A 24,932-nucleotide genomic window follows, 5' to 3' on the forward strand; every position below is an offset into this window, starting at 1 on the left:
CCCACCGGTGTCACGAGCACAGCCCGCAAACTGACAAGGGAAAAATCTCCTGAGCAGCAGCTCTCAGCCTGGGCATCAGCCAAAACACAGTCAGCACTTTCTGCGCAGGGAGCTGGATGCCGAGAGATGTCCTCGAGGTGAAAGGCTCCCGCACTCTCATTACCACTCGCAAATCTCTCCCGGGGGACTCTCAGGGTGAATGCTGGCTGCAGCAAGATGTCTTGTATTTTAATAGAGGGGGGAGGAAAAAAGTGTAAATCACAGATACTCAGCAATAACAGCTTGGAGAACGGATGGCAGCGTGCAGCGGGCAGGATGCATGCTTGTCCGCAGCCTCAGCATCCCGCAACACGGCCAGGGCAGGCAGGAGGGGAGAAACCGCTCACAGTGAGAGATGCCATGGCCTCCAAAACCACATTTCAGGCGTGCTTTGCACCTTTATTTTTACTTTTTGTGTCCTGCAGCTTTTGGGTGCTGCGTGTTTCAGCTGCTCTGGTCCCACTGAAGCTGATACTTGTCTGATTTTAAGCGAGCCAGGATTCATCTGACAAGCAGGCAGAGATCTGAAATACCCAATCTGCCCTGCCTTCATCAAAGGGCCTGTGAAATCTTGCCCATGGAGGGACAGTCCCCACTCCCCCTACTCTAGCATTAGGGTAGGACAATTACAGCCACCCCAGCAAGGCCTGCGTTACTGGGGACAGCCTCTCAGTGGTGCGTAATTGCTGGGAGCAGGGGGACAGAAGAACCTGACCCTTGCGCTCCAGGTCTCTCCCCAGGGACGGGGCACGCTCCTCTCTCATCCTGCTTTTACCGCTGATATTGCTGCTGATAGATGCTGCTGCGCCCCAGCGCCGGGCAGCCACAGCCTCAGGAGCGAGATTTGGATCAGGTGGTTACAGGGAGAGAAAGAAAGATGAAAGGAAGCAGAAATCAGTCCCCAGCAATGAAGGCGGCTGCCCTAATGGGGAGATCAGCACCTTTTACTCCTTGCCGCCAGCCCACCCTTCTGCTCCCCAGCCCGCTCTCCCGGCCACGGCTGCCTGCGATGCCCCCGGGGAGGAGGAGCACATCCCCAGCGCAGAGGGGAAAAACAGCACACAGCAGAGGCTTGACTTTCTCAGCTCTTCCCACCGCTCGAAACAGTTGTAGCCTGCACCACAAGGGGCTTCTCAGTGCGAGCCCTCAGACACAGCACTTTGGGGCTGGAAAGGGAGCCCGTGTTGGGCACAAAGCTTCCCTGGTTGTGAGCACCAGTCCCTGACGTGAGCGATGGCCCCCAACACGCACATGCTCCCTGCGGCCCTCCGAACAGCCAAGCCGCAACAGCACCGTCCCCAGAAAGTCATTCAGCACATGGAAAAATTATTCTGTGGTAACTGTATGAGGCCCCGTGGCCGCAGAGAGAGGGCAGGGGGCAGAGGCCTGTCCGAAGCAGCTGCCTCCACGCAGCCCGGGGGTGCACGAGGCTGCTCCCGGGACACGCTGCCAGGCCGGGCTGTACCCAGGCACACGTTATTTGCCTCTCTCCTCAGCACGGTGCATCATCGCTTAAGGTTTGGACACAAAGATAATCCTAAATGACTAGGGAGAAGCGCCCTGCCTGGCGAGAGCCCCTCTAGCTGTTGTACGTCGCACCTGCCCTCAAAGCTGGGCAGCCCCCAGCAGTGAGCAGAGGGAGCAGAGTAAGATCCCCACGCGGAATTTCCTTTTGTTTAAGAAAATGTTAAAGTCTCAGGTGCAGCAGCACAATCTGTATTGCCAGGACCAGTCCTCGGTGGCAGAGGAGCTGTGTGTCCACCTGGGAGAGGCATGGCGCCACGTCGGGGACGGTGGTGAGCAAAAGTTGAATATTCATTCAACCCATGGAGACAAACCCTCCTGGGGACTCTGCACCAGTTCAGGAAGAGGAACTCGCCTGGTGCTTACAGGCCTCCAGCAGCCACATGGTCACCCTTCCCTAGGAGCAGCAAGGCAGGAGAAGTCCCTGGAGGGAATCCATATTTGATCTCAGAGCTATCTGGAAGCCAGGTTCCCACTCGCTTCTTATCTCCTGGTGTGAAGCAGGAGAACAAGGGCTACAGAGCTACAGCTGCATGGGTGTGGGGAGCTGAGCAACCAGGCACGTTTCTCATGTCCTGAGCCCACACCTTGCCGGACACTTTAACCATCCCCCTGCATCCAGCCCCTGCACTTGGGTGAGATTTCTTTTAGTCCTCAGAGGACTGAGATGCACTTACCAGCCTCCACCGTCTACCCCCAGGGCATCTGCTAAAGGGACAATGGCTGGGGACAGGCTCACGCCTCATCTGCGCTCCTGCTGGCCGATGGCACAGCGTATGCCAAGACAGATGCCATTTCTACCAGCCAGGGCTGTTCCAAATAATCTCCTCTGCGGGAGCTTCTGTGTTGGCACAAAGCAGCCATGGAGTGTCCATAGCAATGTCTGCAAACAACTCCTGCCTCTAATTAGCACAGCGATGCTGTCAAAACACACATTTCCGCTCACTGCAACCAGTGCCCTGAGCTGTGACCAAACACCGCTTAGCCTAATTTGCAGCCCATGGGATGGAAGTCAGGCTCCAGGGTCTCTTCTGTGTTTGTCAGCCCAGACAATGGGAATTCAGCTCCCAGCTTGGACCATTCCCTGTTCTTGGGAGGCTACAGGACACATGAGAGCATGCATCAAGGTCCAACACTCACCACTACCAGAGGTCACCCCAAAGGAGCAAAGAGCTGGGTGGGATCACCCTCCCCAGGTAACACATTTGCTGAGGGAGGGAGGGGAAGACACTTGGGTTATCACCTCTTTTGGCCAAAAGACAAGGGTAAGCCAGAAGCGAAGGAACCGCACAACTGACTCATGGAAAACCAGCTTTGAGGAAGGATGGGGGAAATCACCTCTTTCGCCACTTGTTTTGACCACTGGATATTTCCCCCTTCCTCAAACAATTCCAGGACTTCCTCTCACCGAAGCAGGCTGTCCTGGAGAGCAGGAGACAGGTCCATCTGCAGGACCAAGAAAGTAGAGGTTTTGAAAATCACAGAATCATAGAATGGTTTGGGTTGGAAGGGACCTTAAAGATCATCTAGTTCCAACCCCCCTGCCCTGGGCAGGGACACCTCCCACTAGACCAGGCTGCTCAAAGCCCCATCCAGCCTGGCCTTGAACACTTCCAGGGATGGGGCATCTACAATTTCTTTGGGCAACCTGTTCCAGTGCCTCACCACCCTCAGAGTGAAAAATTTTTTCCTGATATCTCATCTAAATCTCCCCTCCTTCAGTTTAAAACTGTTACCCCTCGCTCCTACCGCTCCACTCCCTGGATAAAGAGTCCCTCCCCATCTCTCCTGTAGGCCCCCTTTAGGTACTGGAAGGCCACTGTAAGGTCTCCCCAGAGCCTTCTCTTCTCCAGGATGAACAACCCCAACTCTCTCAGCCTGTCCTCATAGGAGAGGTGCTCCAGCCTTCTCATCATCTCCGTGGCCCTCCTCTGGGCCTGCTTCAACAGGTCCATGTCCTTCTTAATTATTATTATTGATTATTATTGAAATGTTTCTCTTTACCAGACAGCAAGCAAACCGCAGGCTTTAAACACTAGAAGACTAGATTAAAAAATGCCCCTGCAATTCTTGCAAGAGATGACCCCAGCAGCAGGTTGGGGCTCGGGTGACGTATGTGTCTGCACAGCACCCTCTGTAGACCAGGAGAGCTCTTCACCCTGCTCTCCCAGAGCTGGCACTCTGCTTCCATCACCCTAAATAACGTATCGCCTGCTGGGGGAACACACGCTACAAAGCTGCCAGCTGCCTTCTGTGACCTGTCGTGAGGAAGAAACCTTTTATAAAGACTCATTCTTGCTGGAATGGCATCATGTATCATTTCAATTACAATTCGTTGCTTGTGGGAGGAGGAGCAGGGAGGTGAGGAAAGAATCGGTGTTTGCCTTCACGTTTAAAGCAATTTGTTTCTTCTCCACCTATACTGCCGCACTGTAATGACACAAGTGTCACAGCCCGAGCAGCACCAAGCAAAAAAATTTTGGGAGGAAGGGCTCCGGGGATAGCAAAGGCTCTGCTTGAAGGTAACCCGCTTCGTTAAGAACACAAGGGAAGTTCCCCATCTTTTCACGCTCCACAGTGAGGAGATGTGAAGAGCTTTAGGCAGCACAGCCTCGAGGGCCAGCCGTGGGAGTATGAGTGGAAAGAGTGATGAGCAGGGCAGGGGATGCCAGAGGATCCCAAGTCACTTACCAGTGCCTGCTCTCAGCAGCAGAAGGGAACATCCACATCACGTCCCATGCGCGGCGAGGACAGCATTTCTTAGGCACCCGTCCCTCTCTCCACGCCCACCTTCCTGTGTTTGCTTTTCCTCTGGTGTCCCCATTTTATCAAGAAAAGGCACTCAGCCACCCAGCACTTCTAGACCGGCTGCTGCAAACGCCACTATCGGCTGTCCGGGTCGTACTCACCTCCAGGTGCTGGCAGCGCGGCGGTGGCTTTTGCTGAGACACCATGGTCTTGCCTCTGAGCACAGGCAGGACATTCCCACATTGCTAAACCTGGTATTACCCCTGCAGTGACGTCAAAGAGGGGAAATGGGAATTTCAGTAAGAAAGAGGTGGGAGGGAAGAAGAAACGGAAGGACAGACAGATCAGCTCGGCAGAGGTGACGTGCTTCACCACCGGGGATCAGGGTTTTCATCACTAGGCTGAATCTGAAACGTGGTGGAAATATTATTATTTCACTCATTTCAAACCAGCGCGGTGCTTTTTACAGACTGCACCGTGTTCCGTGATTTCAAACACACACCTTAAATGCAGCTCTGAGTCGAGTCGAGTCACTAACGACACTGGCGAAGAAAAAAAATAAATCTACATTTTCAGACTTTCAAGCCGCACTCTGCCTCTCCTTTCCCACACCTCCGTGGGCACGAGGCCCTTTTGATGTTAGGATGAACACCATCACCTAGTTTATTCTTGCAGAATTATCGTATGGAAAATAGGACTCTGACAACAAAGTTACGGCACATTTCCTGTGAAAAGGAAGGGAAATGCCACAATAAAGATCTATTAGGTGTGTAAGCGTAAAGCACCGAAACTGAAGAGCCAACATCCTCCAGTGGGTTGAGAGAGGAGAAAGGATGCACCTTGGCCATTTGCAAGTCAGCAGCAGTCACTCAAATTCAACACACCAGGTTTTTTTAAAAAATATGATTTCCTACTTAGATTTATTTTTCCTTTAATAACACAGTTTAGCATTTCAGAGTTTGGCATTCTACACTCTTACACACTGTCCTTGTTTATTAGCATTTAAACACAAAAAGACATAGCAAGACCTCCAAACACAAATAAATACAAAAACACAATATACAATAAACTGAAATACAACATATAATAATGCTATTGGGAAATTAAGACATGTTGCTAATTCCTTTTTTTTTTTATTATTATTATTATTATTTTAACAACATGGTTATTGCTGAGCAATAAATTATACATTTTAAAGTTGTTTTTCCCCCTAAAAGAAAAGGACAAGAACCACTGGTTACCAGATCACTTGCACTGTATCCTTACAGCTATTGATAATTAAGACAGGCAGAATATACACAATCAAATGAGGTTGGCCTTCTTTGGTCTTTGTTTTTGATCATAAAACTGAACACAAGTGTACCGTTCACTGAAGAGTATGAGATTAAAGAAATGGATACACAAGTTTCAAACACATTAATTTGTACATTATTCTCGATCACTGATGTCTTTTCCATAGATATTTCTTACAGAATTTCTTGGAAACAAATGTCATCTTTAGTTTTCCCGATTATTACGTTGTTCCATGCGTCTTAAAGGTTATCCTACTTGTCTAAGAGAAATGGACCTACGTTCAGCCCATCGTCTCCTAATGGGGTATTTTTCACAGCTCTCTAGTCACCACTAAATCATTGGAGTTTTATACCTTGTAGAAAAAATCCTGAACTTCCCCTTTTTTTTTTTTCCTATAAAACTGAAAAAAGAAAATATATAAACCAAACAACAACTATAAGAAAAACAAAACAGGTGGATCACATGATGCATCAGCAACGATGGAAGCTTGTACCTTCCCATTCCACAAGTACAGATTATACAACTCTCTGCCAGTGACGCAGGTCATAGTTGGAAGATGTGTCCTTTCAGATGTGAGCTCTATTCAAATCCAAAGCTCAGAACACTACGCAAGAAAATGACCCTTACGAATGATAATGCTGGTTTATCTCAGTAACCCTTAGACAGAGTCAAATTTTATCACGACGCATCGCACTGCCAGCAATGGAGCGTGTGAACACCGGCATTGCTAAGAAGTTAAAAAGTCCTTGCAGAACTGGCAACCAAATTAAAAGCTTAGTTCCAAAGGACCAAAAACACAAACACCACAGAGACAACAAACCCTTCCCTGAACGGGTAGGTTAGTAAGCCACAGAGTTGGGATCCAGATTTGAATTACACATCAAGTCTGGGATGTTTGGATCCAGGATTTTGGTTCAGGTGCTCCTCTGTGAAATTTAGAACTTATTTGAACCCTAAGGAACTAATCCTAACTTGGAGGGAAAAAACCTAAACAAACACAGCCTAGTATCTACACTAAGATCATGAAATGGAAGACAGAAGCTGCAGTCTTGACCATAAATTAGAAGAGAAATAGGAATAGTCAGATCCCTTATGTGTTGTATATCTCTACTCTTCTAAATCTTAAGAGGATGTCCCTGAATCAGCATTCCAAAGTTTTCCACAACCTTCCTATCTGGTGCTTCTCAGCAAAGGCCTGGATTAAGAGGCAGGAAAGAACAATTAAGCCCTCCATATTTTGGTTTAAAGCAAAGGGGAGAAAGCCCCACATGAAAGAAACGGTCAGTCACGCTACAGGCTGGCAGACCAAAGATTAATCCACTTTACTTGAAAACGGTACGCTCCCTCCCCAGTTAAGAGGAGCATCAAACGAGACTGAATTTGTTGGGGGATTCTGAACAAATAGAGCAGGATGCACATTTGCTGCTAATATTCACACGGACGCATTGGGCTGGCCTTCCACTCTGCAGGGCCTGCAAAGCACCGCCAAGGAGTGAGCAACACCTGGGCCACCAGACACGTACAACCCCAAATCACGACAGCTTCTATGTTTAATTCTAGCCCTTACTGTCCTGATGTGGGTCTTCAAGGTATGTCAACTTTTCAGTTCCTTTAAAACGACAAATGTGTTAAAAAGAGTAAAACCTAGTGATCTGAAGATAACACTAGGGGACTGGAACCTCTCATTCAGTCCCAGCTCCAGGAGATTCCTTTCGTGACTCTGGGCAAGTCGCTTCATCCAGTCGCTTTCCTTTTTCCAGAAAAGACAAACAGCACTTGCTATAAGAAGAACATGTTTGCGGATGCAAAGTGCTTACTATGCTGTATAAAGCGCTAAAGACTACTCTCGGACAGACTGAATTCCAGAACCGATCGTTTTTATTGCAGTAGCTACAATTTCTAGGTCAACCCGAATACAGAGGTATTGACTGAACAGGACAGGAATTCCAGGAAGAGGTCCAGCTGCTCTTTATTATATTTCATTCCCAAACTAAAGGAAAGAATTTGCAATTAACAAGTTGCCCATCATTATATTTGTTTAAAATACAGCAACCTCCAAATTAGCGGAGTATGAGGAAGGACACGTGTCCTAGATGACATTCCAAGGTCTTCAGAAAGGCTAAACAAACTGTTTGTTTGCTATACACAGGTCTTCAAACCTGGAAGATGTGAATCCAAAGTTTGCCCTTGTCCAAGATCCTCCCTTAGCAGCAGCAAGTTATATTTGCACCACTTGATCAAGTATAATTTGGAGGAAAGGGTTTTGTTTCATCACTTCTACATAAAGAAAAGACTTTGCATATATATGTGCATGCATGTCTGTGTGTATATGTATGTACCTACACACGTACGAGTAATTCACAGAGCAAAAACTAAGAGATTAGGTATGCAACCCAAGAATTTTTCCCCCTCACCTATTTGTATATTTGCATAGTTAAATCATTTCAAGGCATCAATACTGCAGTCATATTTTTCACCCTTCTGCGGTGCAGGCAACTTTCCTTGTCACTCCCTACACACTCCTCTGCCTTGGACCAAACAGCACCAGTGTTTTAAAAATGAAACAAAACAACAACAAAACCCCTGCATTGTTGGTGAAATGCCTATCCCACGCGATGGAATACAGATACAAATAGGTGGCAGCTTTTAAACTCACATCTCAACTGGCCACAAACGTGGCAAGCAGAGAAACACGAGCGACACAATCACAACCTAACATTCATGGGTTCGACGCTTAAATTACAACTAACACAAATCTCTATTATCTTTGCATTTGAGAAATTCACCAGGCACAGAAACAGGCACGTATCTTCAACTTTCCTTTTCCAAGTAGGAAAACCCATAGGAAAAGGAAATAAACCACATTTCGTATTTATAAGAAAGCTAGCATGTTACCCACGACGTTATTTTTTTTTCCCCCGTCAAAATTATGCCACCCATCATCCCCTCTTCCTATTGCACATTCTCTTTGTGAAGAACAACATTTACAGTACAAGGCTGAAATCAAACATTGCATATTGTAAGTCAGCAGTTGAAGGTGTACCATGTAGACAGTAACTGAAACAAGACCCCTTTTAATTAGATCAAAGAAGTAATGCAGACGTGGTCATGCATCATAATCGCAGGTTGGTCTTTAAACACCCAAATAAGTTTCATCCTGTTTAGAATTCAAGACTTTCTAGGTAACGGATGCACTCACCCTGTGCTGAAAGAGCGTACAAAAAGGGCAACATCCAGACTGTCACACACTGGAATCTCCCTAGAGAAAGCTGGAAGTGGAAGAGGCTTGTACGTAACTTGGAGCATCACAGTTAAGAAAGAATACCAGCAAGAGGCTTCAGTTGTGCCCTGCTAAGAATTACTAAGCAGAGGAAAAAAAGGTTCCATTGAAAAAACTCTGTTCAAAGTAATGCCGATACTCTGGGACCCCCTTGCAATGACGGCACACCGCAGGAGCTAGCCGGGATTCAAGAGTATACGTGGGGGCAGACTATTGCCCCATAAATAATTTTAAACAGACAATCCCTAGAAAACTTTGGATATCTGGGTCAGGAACACACAGAAAAAAGGATAAAGGGCATTTCAACGATGAGAGAAAAAGTTAATTAATTTAAAGTGTTGAGTAAAGCACCAGGTATCTTTTCCTTTCAACTTAGAGAATATACAGTGGCCTTGTTTTCACAAAATGCTACATACTCCTTGCTGGAAAGCAGAGGAAACCGATTTCTATGTACACAGTAAGAACTCTACAGAGATGGCCCGCGAGTTCTGCGGAGAAAGGGGTGTTACAGTCAAGGCTTCAGGTATTCCACAGCAGGCGGTGTCTACGTTTGTGTAGCAAGATCCTGGATTTCACAGTACGCAGGGTTGGCAAACTGGAAATTCTCTGGCAGCTTCATGTAGTTTTAAAAAATAAGTGCAGTAGGCCTCCATTTTATTAACTGTGATAAAAAGCATATATGCAAAAATATTTTTATATCGATAGCACATTACTGCATTATAAAAGCTGCCCAAGTGAAGCTGAAGATTCTGGCAGCTGGTGCTTTTGGCACTTGGGAGATGTGGAAAGCAGCATAGAGATCTGTGAAATACAACAGTGACTGATGTTTCTGCTACAGTGATCGGCATTAATATAGTTAGCAGTGTTCATATTTAAACTTCTCTACGAAGTTTCTGAGTCAATATCCCACTAAGAGGAGATATTCAGATCTCTTAAAGCTACTAGTTTAGGCTGCGTGCAGACTCAGGAAGACTTCCCTATTAGTTTACACTTTTCGCATGTTTCAAAGTCCTCTTTCAATCACAAAGGCTGGAAACTCTTTTTTCCTCCTCTTTTAAAGAGCCTGGATTTAGAAACGCAATTCTGTCACAGGAGTTGGAAACTGTAGTCACAAATCTGCAGAATATGCTGGGCCCTGCTTATACTAGAAATCTCCTCCAAGTCCCAGATCGAAACAGGATATAAACTGTTTTGAGATGGCCAAACGGTTTCATTTAAGTTTACAAGACATGCATTAGCAATGGGAGGAGAGTCCTTTGGACATTTCCACTTGGGAATCCTGTTTTCAGTAAAATTCTGTGATGCACAAACACAAAAGCTCAGCTGCCTACATTCACAATTATTAAAATGACACAAGTTGAGCGAACCTTCGCCCTAAAGCGTAAGTGATGGGTTTGCTTATGCAGCCTGCATAAAACTGCAAGTGCCGTGTAATTATATCTAGAGATATAGATGCGGGTATATCTATAGATATTTATCTCTTGTGCAGAACGTCCTCCTTCCGTGCTAGAAATTAAAAGCCAGCACATGCCTCCGCATTTGAGCTTGCACCTGTTGACAGCGATGTACCATAGAGGGAGTACAGTACCTGGACAATGGAAGGCAAGAAAAGGAAGACAAGTTGCTGCCGACAGTTGCGACGGTCAGCAGCAGGCAGTATTCTAGCAGGTGCCTGGAAAACCCATGAAGACCACTTAGCATGCATTGTGTATCCATAAATACTTCTTGCAGGCACTGTGTGTGAAGGCACAGCCAAAAAAGACAACGGCAAAAGACAAGCTGAAATACAAAGGCATGAATTCAACTGCACCTTAGATGAAAATTGTGACTATGCCTCAAAAAGCAGAAAACCGACACAACCTGACACAAGGGGCTGAGACACGAGGTTTTTTTTCTTTCAAGCCCACGAAGGCTAAAAACACAGTGGTGCAAGTCTGCTCTGCTTAAGCGGTTCCTGGATTTTAAAGAGCACCACAGTCAGGCTGCGCCTCTAGACTTGCTTGTCACAGGCTATTAAATAGAAGCAGATGAACACAGCAGGTTGCAATCAGCATGTTTCAGGGCTAGCAAATGCTTTCCACTACAGTTCAGGCTGTTCTAAGAAAGAAGCCCGTGCATTCCCCGTCAGGATGCCTGTCTGCTATGAAAAGCTGTCATGAGCGTATACATCCACAGCCCCACAGAATTCTCAGATGGGTCCGTTTCAAGTGATGCCACCTTACAACCACAGGCATTAGAGGAAAAATGTCGCCTGCCTTCACAGTGGCCATGGAGACTGTCTAGTCCAAGCTCCATAGGAGCACTGAGCATAACGTTTTGGCACCTGAATAAGATGGATCCCACCATGGCCAAGTCATAGAAGCTCCAGAAGCCAAAGAAATGGGCTTTGGCTTCTATTTTGTACACGGCAAGGTACCTAAGGGCTCTGAAGACAAGGCTAAACATTATGCCTGAAGTCCAATTAAACTACCATTTCAGATATCAGAATTAATCTGAATAAAAAGCTATGGTTTATAAGCAGCACAGCACATCTAAGGCACATGTATGCATGCAAGCCACCATCACTGTATTAAGACATTGCTGATTTGTCCTTAAGAAGCAATGGCTGCTAGTACAGAACAAACATATAGGCTTTTTTCAGCACTAATCCTCCTCCCCAATACTGAAAATACTATATACTGCTGACAGCATAATGTGCAACATATATAGCTTGATTGGAAAGCATGGGGCAGAACTTTAAAAAATGTACAGGATTCCGTTTAGAACTCCAAAGTTCAACAAATGCCCTATTTTAGGGTGAAAACAATTATAAATCTGATAATGATGCACAGCATCCATGAGTGATTTTTCCTTAATTTTGAAATAGTGTCATTAACTACGACATATATTGTAGGTTTACATTTCTAAAGAGAAATAACAGAATTGAATAGTTTTTTTTCCTATCACAAGTGATAACCAGTGTTTGATATCTTCTATTTTTCTTCCAAGAAATATCAGTCTATCAACAGTTTTAAAATAAAATGTTTTCTGTAACAATAGAACTTTAAATAAAAATATGATTTTGATTCAGATACTTTTGAGAAGACATGGATGCTTTTCCAAGATCTTCTGACAAAGTAATTATTAAAACAGAGACCAGATGAGGCCTTAAAAAGACAATATACTATATTTCAGACAAGATTGCACCTCAGTTTTTCAAATAATATCATAATTGCAACATTACTTCATCATTTCTTCTTTTAACATGCTGACAATTTCCAGCTAACCCACATGTGAAGGTTTTTTTTTTGTTTTCATATTCTAGCTTAAAGAAATAAAAGTCAGTAATTTATTCAGCACATACTGTATATGTCTTTTCACCTCCAATTGACTAGATCATTAATAAGTTAAAAAAAAAAAATCCTCTCTGACCATAATCATTATCCTCATGAGGGATAAGTGATTCTTCAGAGCTTAAGTGTTGCTAGTTCTATTAAAAAATATACCATGGTATGATTTCTTAATGTGTTGCTACTTTCGCAATTGGACCCTATGCAGTTATGCCTTCAAACTCTTCCGTCTGTTCCACAAGGTGGTTCTGTGAGCTTTAGGACCTCTGACTGAAGACAAACTGATATAAAACCCCCAAACGGAGTTGTCTTCTGTTTAATCCGCCTCCCCCATTGTATGTCAGGGGTCTGGTAGATCCGATGTATCCACTATGACTTTAATAAAAATAGTATCATCTTTAATATACGTTCCATTCTCTAGAACAGTTTGAGCCACAAAGACTGGGCAGCCAGATGCAATGTTCATTTCTCCAGTTGGCTTCTTGAAACTGCTGCTGTTTGGATCTGGCTTGAAAGCATCTCCTAAGTGGCGTCGAGACGGTCCCTGATCCATTAGCATGAGAGTCACCTTCTGTTTAAACGGCCAAGGAAGCAACGCATCGTATTCTCCACGCATTATGACAAAAAACAGCGACAAGTGCGTCCCCTTTCCCATGCCATCTCCGTTGAGGTAAACTCTGGCACACATCTTGTAGCCAAAGTATCCAGTATAAAAGGGCTGGCTGTACAAGGACAGAGTCTTCCCCATGACTGCCTCTTGCTTCCGACGTTTATAATCTCGAATTTTCCAAATTAATACTCCATTGTAACTGGCAGTTTCTAAAACTTGGAATCGGAGGTCCATGTCAGCCAGCCGAATATCATGAACACTCAGCATCTGATCATGTCTGCTCAGCTGTGTCTCTAGCAGGCCTGTTAGAAAACGGAAAGGACGAGGGTGAGAAAACTGTGTTTTTCTAAAGACTGTAAAAATCAATTGCCAATGCTGCTGTTGTATATTAAAACATTTTGCTCCCCAAGAATGAAAGGGCATTCGGTCACCGATGAAGCAATTTCCACAGACAACAGTTTGCCAGCTAGTACCTAGGTTAACCGGGATTTTTACAAACACGGGTGTTAATCGCACAGGCAGTAAAAGTCAAATATTCAAATCCTCTAACATAAATTTTGTCTGGTCACTAAGCAATGTAACTACAGAGGCTTCCATTTTCTGAGAGGAGGCTTGGTAGCATTACCTGTAGACTGCTACTAGCAGTGAAAATCTTGGAAGTGGTCACACACCCTACACAATTCCCTCTGAAATTCAGAAGCACTGCTGATAATTCAAAATATTCTTCTCAGACACTACTTGTCTCAGAAGTGTAGTGCTGTTCATCATAAAAGAACAGGAAAATTTAAGCTTAGCTCTGCATTATATGGTCACTTATGTAGTTTGGAGGGAGGGCTGTTTTTAATGTCCCCTTTCCCTCCCACAAAAACATTACTCTTTGTCTTTGCACACTGGCAAAATTGGCCAACGTACAATACTGAGAAGCAGATGAATTTGTAGGGCAGGTTTGTTTTATACAGATCTATTTAAACCTTAAGTTCTTTGTCCAATCACATAAACACTTAGATATGAGCTACACTACCTTGCTAAACTCCAGTTTTCACTTTATTCAGCAAGTACAACAATAACCTTACTCTCAAGCAGATCTCACAGTTTTCTTTGGATCAAATATACCTCTGTAACGGGTATCAGGACACATGGTTTTAGGGGGATAACCATACTGTTAATCCATTCATGGTGGGAGAAGAGTAATAAAAGGAAACTTGTCAATATACCAAGACCATATTTAAAGAAGCTGCTGAAAGCGATTAACTGTCAAAGATCAGTTGAGAAACTATTTATAAAGACCTAACATTGTAATCAATACGTGGGTCAAGAAAACAAAATAAAAGACAAGAATCAAGCCTAAGAAAACAGCGTGGAAGCAATGCCACATCATCAACAAAGACATTACGCAGTTTCCTATTCAAAAATCAGAAGAATCAGCATTACTGAGGCTTCCACATAAAAATCGCAATGGGAGTGCCATTCAAAGGACGTAATTTTTCTCTTGACAGCGCCGCTGAGTACTTCATTCCATTGTGCTTACACTTACTTGTATTTCGAGCTCCTTGCCCTGCAGTTTTATCAACACTTTCCAGCTCAGTCACTCTGTTCTGGAGGGATTCTACGCTGCTCTTCATGCTGTCAGCCTCCTCCCAGTTCTGTCGGAAGGGACGGATTTCTTTGTCCAGTTCTTTCAGTTTCTCCGCTTGACTGTCTATCACTCGCTTTATAAAACAATAAGTTACGAGTTAAAATAAGAAAAAGACATTACTTTGTGCAAGTTAAACACGGATTACATATTGATAGTAAGATGTATTTCCAATATAAACAAGTTTGACTTATATCAAATATTTTAATAACACAAACCTTGAAAATTAGAGGAATAGCCCAAGTATTTAAAGAACACAAAAAATCTTCAGCGCTGCATAGGTACTAATGTTAGAGCACTATCAGAATTATCAACACAATTATTTTTATCCAAAAAAAAAAAAAAAAAAAAAAAGAATTGTTAGTGTGCTCTTGTCTAAAATTTTTTTTAAAAAACCTTTCAATGCAAGAACAACCATCTGGATGTCTCTATATTGATATTATAGGCTGATATTTGTTGGGTTTCGTGTCAGAGTGCTCAAGCAACAAAGTATGGGCACAAGAACAACTTACCATGATGTGAATCAACTGGCTGCTCACGTGCATGCGTTTATCATCGAGTAATAGCAAAATAACTTACCCCTCCAGAAAAACATCAGTACTCTTGCACACACGGAGCAGGAGTACGTATGCGTGCAGATACAGCGGCATTAGCAAGCTCCAAGCTCACATAAATCAGTTATGAAAGCCTAAGTTATTATGTGCCCATAACCATAGCAGAAGTCCTCAAGAGCGTAAGCAAAACTACCACTTCTAACCCCGTAAGCACTTTTAAAATTCCCACCCTTACTTCCTAAATTGAATAACCCTCCTGAAAGTGCTTGCTGGCTGAGTCTTTTTAAGAAAACAAAGAAAAAAAACCCAGCTGATTTTAGAAAGGCATGAAATGTAATACTCAAGAAAAAAAAAAAAAAATACATAAGGCGGCTGGTATTCTCCAAAAGCGGGACATTGCAAGCACCTCAGTCTATTACAAATATAAAGGAGAACATATTTCCCAGTCTGCCTCAAATCTGGTGCAAGAAATACATAGCACGGTACGTTATCACAGCTAATTTGGACTAGCAGGAATTTTAGCCAGAACCTCATAACCAGTTGTGAAGTTCAAATGATAACACAAATTTTTGAGACAAGAAACTACTTTTGCTACCACCTACAGTTAAATTCCAAATCTGACTTTACAGTTTATAATCATATAGTGCCAACAGGTTTAAAAATAATTTTTCACTTCTTAAAAAAAAGTCGCAGTTGAGTACAAAACAAGAAAATAAAGTTATTTTGCATTTGCCTTCTGGTTAGCCATGTGGATTCAATGTTCCCCACTGATGGGGAAAACCCTTCTGCCTCACGCAACCTTCATTTCCCCTTTTAGGCGTTTGCTTTTAATCATGCGGCTTCAGTTATACTGAAAGATTGTAACAATTAATTGAAGGCTGTCAATTTGATAAGTCAGCTAGCAAAATCATGTTCTAGGAGTGTTTTATGTTGTTGTTTCTTAAAACCACTGAGTAATCTAACATATTCCAAGATTAACTATTTATTTCTATGTCGGAGTTTTAAAACAAGCTTATATATCTCACTTGCAAATTTACGACTTTGTGAAGGAAAGCTGTGTACTGAATCATAAATGCAGGGGCTTCGTCCCATTAACTAGATGAAGCAACTTGCCTGGATGCAGTGATCATCAGCTACCAACACAATCACATCCTCTCACTGGAACTGACGAAAATCGGAAAATAAATTAGGGAAGGGCTGTTCACTATACATACAAAAAGGAAACACACCGTGGAATGGCCTGAATGAATGTTGTACGAGCAGAGCCACAAGATCTGGTCATTAATTCACAGTTCATGTGAAAAAGTAAACTCAAGGTGTGCCCGAGCCTGATCTTTTTCCTCGGCTCACACAGAGCATGAACTCTCCAAGGCAAGAACAATAACACGGTCATGGGTTTGTACAGTGCCTCACACAGAGATGCTCTGATTTCCAATGGGGACCTCTTGGCACTTACACACTATCAAACAAAATGAATAAATACATTTTTAAGTGAATTTGGAAAGTGGTAAAGGTGCAGAAGAATTCTAAGTTATTCTTCTTTGGGGAGAAGTTTACTAAAAGCTGTTACTAGGGACCAACTTCTCTCCATCACCCTGTGTGCAACATTTTACCTTTGTACACGCACAACCAGTTCTGGTTTTTAGCAAACATGTAGTCTTTTATCTCCTGTACCTCTTCATGAGAATTCAAGAGATACAGAATAATGAGAAATAGACTTGTATTCTGTTTTTAAAAAGCAGTGGGATCTCTATCTTTCGATCCTACAGGGAGTCAACCTCCCTCACTGCTGGGAGATACTGATGTACTAAATCTGAATTTAATACAGCACTGGAGAATTTCACTGTCTCTAATTATTCCATCAGAAAGCACACAGATGTCTCACACTGTACTCATAAATTTTCAAGTACGTATCAATTTTCTGCATGCACTTTTTATTCCACCAACTGACCTCTCCAGATCATTAATCCAGAGTTATATGCCTGGCAAATCATCGAGGGCTCTTCTTGATGTTGATTTTCATCTCGGTTTGGCATTTCTAATAAACAATTTCCAGAATTTTAGCACTACTATTACTAAAAGAATTTAGAAAACGTCACGAGGAACTGAAGAAAGCTATATTCACAGTTCTCTTTCAGGTGCTCCTAATGGACCTCTCCATTGTAACTGATAGAGCAAAACCCAAAAGCTAAAGATCATACCAGAAAAGGAACCAAAAGTACTACTTGACTGGGAAAACGAATCATACATCCTCCTCCCTTGAAGGAATGTATTACCGATCAAATCATTTTATATTCATAAGGTCACATTTTCTTTAAGTACCTCATGTCCACACTCAGCTTAAGACTTGGGTTACTAACATGCTTCCATACACTCGTCAGAGACACTGGATGTGAAAGGTTCCTTTCCACAAGACAGCAGTCAAAGCAGGATCACATACTCTCTTGGTAAAAACACTTCCCCTAGAGACCAGTATACAGAAAATTAATCTCAAAACATCTCAAGGTTGAGGTTCCTGCCAGTGCCCAGACACCTTTGATGCATTTACATGAGTTGTGTTAAACGCCTGGCCGTGCAGATGATGCCCAGTTGTGCTCAGTGAAACATCTGTTCCTAAGCCAAAGAAGGCAACTAATACCGAAACTGTACTAGAAATTACTAGCACGTATAGAACTTGGGGCACTAAGCACATAACGCTTGGCCAGACCTGAATTGGCTAGTTCTACACTGGCAGTATCTGTGGCTCTTGTAACGCCATGGCTGCTCGATGCAACCCAGAAAAAGAATGGCTCACAGCAGGTAACTAATTCCTTCAACTCCTCGTAGCAACAGAAGGAGCCTAATCATATTGTCTGGGGAAAACCAAATTGAGGTGTGTTTCCAGGATGCCCTTAACAACCTGGCTGAACCAGGAAGTTTCAGTAAATGGAAGGAAATCAGGTTGAACTAGCTGTAAAGCATGGTTTGGCTTAAAATAACTAAACTAAAATAGCTGGCAAGAAGTAATGAGGAGAACGGGGAAAAAAAGAAAAAAAAGGTTAAAAAAAAAAAGAGCGAAACACATCCTCTCCAGTGCTTATTATCACCAAAAAGCCACCTGTTGCAGTCTGCCAACCATATTGTTTTGTGGTTTGTTTTTTCCTAAACATAAACCATTTGAAAATTGATTTTGCTAACACTTACAGCTTGAGGAAATCAAAGATATTGCAACTTGTCATCTAGACAATCATGAAAAACTCTGCTCTACGTTTTTTTCCATTTCCCGTCTCATCACTGGTTATTGAGACAGCATGTGTAAAAACCCCAGGCTTACAAATTAACTTACCTCCTAGTAGATTCAATCAGCAATATCAATACATACAAGGATTAGCTTCCCAGTCTCAGAATGCAATATTGTAAGCATGCAGCCAGATCCCAGACTATCATCAGCCCAAATAACAATGACTAAGGCAGGCTAAACTGGTTACTACATGGGCAGAACATGGAAAGAAATAAGTGCTGTGAGGAGAAATGTTGCTGTTGCCAAACTCAAAGGTTCCCTTATACAACCAACATTGAGAGACTCAAGGCTCTGAGTTCTTGAATGTGCTACCCTCTGAATTTTATCCATACTCTAGTTTGGATATTTAGATCTTTCTCGGGTATCAACATTTGCAGTTTAACATGTGACGTGAATAGTAAGTGAAAAAGATTGTTTCATTTACATTCCTTCACACTGGATGCTAAAGCAGGTATCTGATATTCTAGCAGCAAGACATACTAAAACAATCTGTAAACGATACCTTCAGAATAGTTTGCTAAATATCTCCTGAGGTTTCCCTAATTGCTGTTAGTATCACGCAAGCTAACACAAATTCCCAGCATCCACATTCCACGTCAGCTCTGAATGCAAAGCAAAGAATTCCAGCTTGGGGGCTAAAGCACCATGCTAGTGCATCCAGAGGATTTTCAGTTTGATGCTGGCTTGTGGCCAGGTGATTCAGACCACAGAATAAGAAACTCAGACCTACTGGCAAAGCAACAATTAGATACATTTTCCTCGGGAGGAGGACAACAGAAATGTGGATTTTAAGAAGTGTATTTAAATGCATTGTACTACGTTTGGATTAATTCCATTCCAGACTGATCTCACTCATGATTAATATTTTTTAAAATACCAGCAAGTAGAAAAGAAATATACATTATATATGACAGTTTTAAGGTGCTAATCTTGTCCTCCAGTTGGACAGTAGTTCCTCAAGCAGTTATTTTTCACAGAGAAGAAAAAATAGTTATGATTATTCTTCAGGTAAGATTTATAATTTTGTTTTCAGTCTTTTCTCTTTTTAAACAGGGGTTTTGTTTTAACATAGGCTAGGCAACTGCAGTGTTTTGATGAAGCATCTTACTCCAACAAACCATCTACTGACCAGAAGAATTAAAAAAAAAATAAATCAGAATAGGCTTATAATAAACTCTCTCCCCCCCTTTTTAATTCGAACACCTCACTTCACAACTGTAAAGGCACAGAACAGAAGGTACTACCATTTCTGCTTTAATGGGGAGATTCTAAATTTCTTACCTGTAAATGAAGTATTTTAGATTCATTATTCCGCAGCATTTCCTTCTGTCTTTCAATTTCTATTTCAAAGCTACAAATCTGATTATGTAAAGTTTGTATACTCTTGTTCTTTTCCAAACTTTCATTCTGGAGCAAGGCCACCTGGAAAAAATTCTACAATTACTCCTGCCAAAGTCTGTTAAGAAAATACCTATAACTTTGTTAGTTTTAAACTATCTTACACACATGAAAGGGATAAGATCCTAGTAAAATCTCTCTCCGTGTCTTGCAAATAAATAAACAAACCCCAACCTTCCAATTGCTACTTTTGCACTTCCACAATGTGGTGTCGGTACAACTTTGGCTAATGAAAGTGCAGATGGGACGGACAAAGAGCAAAAAAACTTGTGTCTAAGCATAATGTTTTCTTTATTCCATTTATTTAATGGCTTGGTTTCCTGGTTTCCACTAACTGACTTGGGAGTTGCCTGGAGTTTGGAAGAAACAACCTATTTAGCTCTAGACCAGTGGAAGAACTCGAGCCCTGCACAGAAGGGATACCAGAAAAAAATCTACTTGGGAAAGGGACGCATTCATCTTCCCCCCCTACTCCAATCTATCCTGATCTATAGCAAATTTAAGGAAAAACATCATCTGTATAGGATTGGCTTGGCTTCACAGAATGTGATGGTGATGAGAACTCCTGAAATGAGTGAATACAGAAGGGATCCATGCATTTGAAGGAAAATCCAATGCTGCCTACTTGTAGAAAAGATTAAAGAACTACAGGCTGCAGATTATATTCTCTCTCTGTATTGACATTTTATGAATTCATTCATTAGTGACTCATTCTGATTTTAAAACACGAGCCTTGTTAGAAGAATATCATATATCTCATCTCTTTGAGGATGAAAGTAATATGGTAATATTCTCTGTCACGCTATTTTATGCTCTGCTCATTAACGTGGTTTGGGGCAGGGGGTTACTTTGTGGTGGTGGGTTGCTTTTTTTTAAAAAAAAAAAAAAAAAAAAATCTCATTTTTCACCAGGCAAGATTATTCGGTGGTAAAAACATAGAAAACAAACACTTGACACAAAATGACATTTGGACATGCCCTGATTAGTTCCACAGATAGATCCTTATATGGATAAGAAGCAGCACCATTTTTGACCCAGGGAAATCTTGATAAACGTTCCACATTAAGACCAATTACTTGGATGCTTCGTGTTCCCCAAAAAAATCTACCCCCCACCCCCAATACAGATGAGGTGGGCTAGCATGAGGTTAAGCCATTTTTACCTGTGATGTGGGTACCACCGTAGAATTCCACCACCCTAACTGCCCTCTCATCAGACATAATCGAATCACTTGTGTCACCTGCATTTCTAGACTGAAGAGGCCAGCCACTTCAAAAAGGCAAATAATTTCCATCTCTATACTAGCCTAAACCAGACAAAGGACTGACAAAGTCTGCAAGGCAGGTTCATCAGACAAGGGCCCAAAAATATAGAGATACCACAATATATGTGCATATCTACTTTTCGATACAGCATAGCGTGTGTGCATATACACACATGCATTAGTTCCACATTTTATATATGGAAAAGCTGGCAGAAGAGGCTCAACAGAAACGAGACAAAGCTAATTTTGCCAGTGCAGAGAGAGAAACAATCTCGAGGCTGAAGGAATGCATGCCTAGGTACTAGGGAAAATTTTCAAGAACAAGTTTTAAATTTAAACTAGTGCCCCTGCCTCCTACATACTTCAGATCTGCTAGGTAGCCACTTAAGGTTTTTGCATACTACTTTTCCTTAATGAATCAGAGTTCTTTAGTTAATTGTGATCTTTACATTCCCCTTTTCTCATTGTTTCCTCCTCAGGCCTCCCAATCGTACGGCAGTTACACTCTGTGTCACTAACATTACATTTCCATTTTTGTACAAGTTACAAAACGTGGGCTTGTCTCGTACTGAGATTTTCCACGCAGCTCTACAGAACAGAAGAAAAATAGAATTATGTCCTGCAGCCCTTAATCATACAGAATTGTCATTGCTAAGTCTGTAATTGTAGTTTGGTGGTAACTTGTGAATAAGAAATCTTTAACACTAAATATAGTTTCCTAATTGCATTTGGCATAAGTCTTTCGAACTTGAGTTAAAAAACGGGGTAAAGGAAACATGGCATCCATTTACAAACTGCATCCATCAGCTTCCTTTATTTCCTTGTCATATTTGAAATATTGCTAGAATAAAGCATGCTCTTATTCAGCAGTCTTTCAAATTCAGCTATTGCTTATTATTGATTACTAAAAAAGAATGGAAGAAACCCTCTTAACGCCACAAAGAGCTGGATTAAAACAGACAGGTCCCAGATTTAAGTCGCATATTAAAAAAGAAAAATTAGTTTATACCAGATTTCTTTAAGAATGTGACGAAGCCACAAAATTACGTTCACGTCATTATTTCCAACATCACAAAACCTGTGGGAGTTCAGTCTGCAAGTCTGTCGCATCACAGAGTGAACAAAACACCGGATTTTAATTCGCCCCACAAAGTTTTGATTCAAGATTTTACATCTGACCTTCTCTTACTACTCTTTGCCAACAGCCCCCTTCAAATACCAAACCCATCACTCAGCACAAGCTTTGCAGCTCTGAAGACTTTCAGTTTGCATACTCTTCAAGCACTGTTAAAGAACATGGTGACTGGGAGAAGGCGACTTCTCCTTTCCCCTCCATACATATCATGGCGAGTACCCCAAAAGAAATCTTGACCCTACAGAAACCAACAAGACTTCCACCGATTTCAGAAGGGACAAGATTTCTGTGATATTCATCAGCTAAGTTAACTTTGTGCCGTTGTTCTTCAGTGCATCAATTAATTTTTTCTCAAAGAAGAGAACATCAATGAAGTTACAAATCATTTTGTTACCCTCCTCTAGAATAATGTCACTGACATATGATATGTGGTTAGCTATTCTGGTAACTTGGCATGGTCTTGGGATTTCCAGTGATTCAACTCTTTATTATGAATAGGAAGAAGTCTACAAAGCAGGAAGTGAAAAGAAAAGAAAAAAAGAAAATGGACAAACAATGATAAGCAGTTATGTCCTAAATGAAAGTTGAAACAAAAATTTAACATAAAAGAGTAGTAAAGTGAATATTCTCTTAGCTCTATAAGAGACAAACATAGAACTGCTGGGCATTTTTTAAATGACAAAGCACCTCTCAGGACACTGACAAAAGGCAGAACATGGTCTATTCTGGAAGTCACAAGGAACATGGTTTTTTCCTATGATGTAAAATAAATTGTACAGTTTAAATCAGACTACTGAAAAAAGAACTAAGGATATGAATTTGTATCTGTTAAAACCAAAAAAATGTACAGTTCCTACATTAACAAAGAGATTCGAGTGCAAAAGCAAACTTAAGTATTGTTTTTGATCATCAAACTAAGACACACGTAGTAAAAATTCTGTCTAAAAAACTACACTAGACCTTCACTAGGTTCAACGGTTTCCTTACGGGGCTTCAAGTCCAGGGACAAAAGTGCTTGGGACAAAAATCATATTTTGCTGTTCCTGTTAACTTCTGCTTTAAAGCTATGCTCACTGCAGCTTCAGGACCTTGCTGGAAACCCAAGCATGAGAGATCACTGGAGGCCAAGAAGGGGACACGCCTTCTAGACAGAGTTTGCTAAACCTGAGCTAGAGAGATGCTGTGAGATGACAGAAATCACAAGCCACACATATCAAAACTGCCACCGAGTTTACACTGGCATTTTATTTAACTCATTCTAGAAAAATCTGAATGGGCTCCTGACTCTTCTGCCTGCGTTTGTAGAATAGCTTAGTAATTCTGGGATTCCCCGCCCCACCCCCCCCACCCCCCCCCCAAAAAAAAAAAAGCGGAAGCATTATTTTAATGGCTATGTAAAACTTTTTCAAAAAGATTTAAGAAAACTGTGGTTTGTTCTGAAGTTTTGTATTTTTTAAGCAAAGCCTTATATTTTATTTGCAAAACAGACGGTTAAGTCATTCAAATGATTCACAAGATTGTAGCTGACACTGATATGATTTCCAGCATCTCCCAAATCCCAAACATTCTAAAACCAGGAGTCCCAAGGAAGCACTGCAACACGAACTTCATTCTGATCTAGCACTTAAGCAGAAATCATCATGTCCATGACTTACAGTATGTTTAATTTAATTAACCTTTGCAGGCCATTCAGTTTGGAAAGCAAGAACAAAAATAAATAAAATAAATAACCAGTTTATTACATGGTATTTCTAATAATGTGTTATCTCTGGAAAAATACTGAGGTAGCAAAAATACAGCTCATAGCGCTGCCATAGCCTTCTGAACCCTCCCTTTTGTAAGAAGGCAGCTCAGAGAGGAAATTTAATACTGGACTTTTTATCTGTATGAAGAAAGTGTTTTAATTAAGTTACCAATGAGGAAAATTGTATATGGAGTTGCGAAGCCAAGTTTCTCACAGCATTTTATTATAACAAAGGTACCAGATATGCTAAATAGCTTGATTGCTTTTGGAGCCTATTAGTGCTTTAGCTGTGCTGTTGAACAGCTATTAAACAGAAAAAAAGCGCTTCTTCCAGTACTTTTATATGATTTAAAGAAATCAATGAAAATTAGAAGTGAGTAGAAGATATACCTTATTTTCTAGAGCATTGCTCCACTCTTTCAATAAGTTAACATGCTGCACTGCTGAGCTGGCTTCATGTGCTTTAATTTGTTGGTTTGTTCCCTGTGACAACAAAGAATTTATACATTTTAGCCAATTCCACTTCTTTTAAACCTACAAAGAAAGAGTATATCAAGACATCGAACCAACGCTACATATTTTGGTTCACGGATGCACGTTGCAGAACCGTAGAGAGAAGGGAAATCTACTTGGGAATTTACAAAAGTCAGGAATACATTTAATATAGCAAGTGTTTTATACAACTGCCATATATCTCCATCCAGTGTGTTTGATACGTCAGAGACAATAAAGATGAACAAGATTTACAAAATGAACTGTATTTTGGAGTCTTCTGCGTAGCTTTATACTAAATAAAGCACAATAAAACTCTTGAGTCATACAAAACCTAAAACGTCCAATTCCCCAAACCGTAATTTAAAACTTCTGCTGTATTTCATGAACAGCTTCGTAAGCACTAAATTTTCCCTCAGTTGAGTATTAAAGACAAATATTTAAGATAAATTTATCATCACTGGAAACTGCCAGCTTTATAAATTACTTTGAGAGATATCACAACGCCTAGTTTGTCATCCTAAGATGTTACCGTGATTGCTCTATGATAGTCAGATATGCTGCCTCTGCACAACCTATAAATGCTGTTACAAATAACCACTATATAAA

The 24,932-nt window shown here is 41.7% G+C and overlaps 1 protein-coding gene across 17 annotated transcripts in view; it reads right to left on the minus strand.

The window, feature by feature from the left end:
- Positions 1–9,475: 9,475 nt before the first annotated feature.
- The window catches only part of TRAF3 (TNF receptor associated factor 3), a 70,751-nt gene continuing 55,294 nt past the window's right edge, over positions 9,476–24,932 (minus strand). For 11 of the 17 annotated variants that reach the window (XM_074583927.1, XM_074583921.1, XM_074583919.1 and 8 more), the window contains 4 exons: positions 24,222–24,314; positions 19,572–19,712; positions 14,358–14,532; positions 9,476–13,125 (listed from right to left, as the gene is read on the minus strand). In XM_074583927.1, coding sequence (XP_074440028.1) covers positions 12,554–13,125; positions 14,358–14,532; positions 19,572–19,712; positions 24,222–24,314 — 981 coding nt within the window. In that variant the 3' untranslated portion in view covers positions 9,476–12,553. The remainder of the gene's footprint in view (positions 13,126–14,357; positions 14,533–19,571; positions 19,713–24,221; positions 24,315–24,932) is intronic. The other 6 variants (XM_074583930.1, XM_074583929.1, XM_074583928.1 and 3 more) reach the window with 2 other exon arrangements.

Source organism: Larus michahellis, chromosome 4 (genome assembly GCF_964199755.1).
Source record: "Larus michahellis chromosome 4, bLarMic1.1, whole genome shotgun sequence".
Taxonomy (NCBI): Eukaryota; Metazoa; Chordata; class Aves; order Charadriiformes; family Laridae; genus Larus; species Larus michahellis.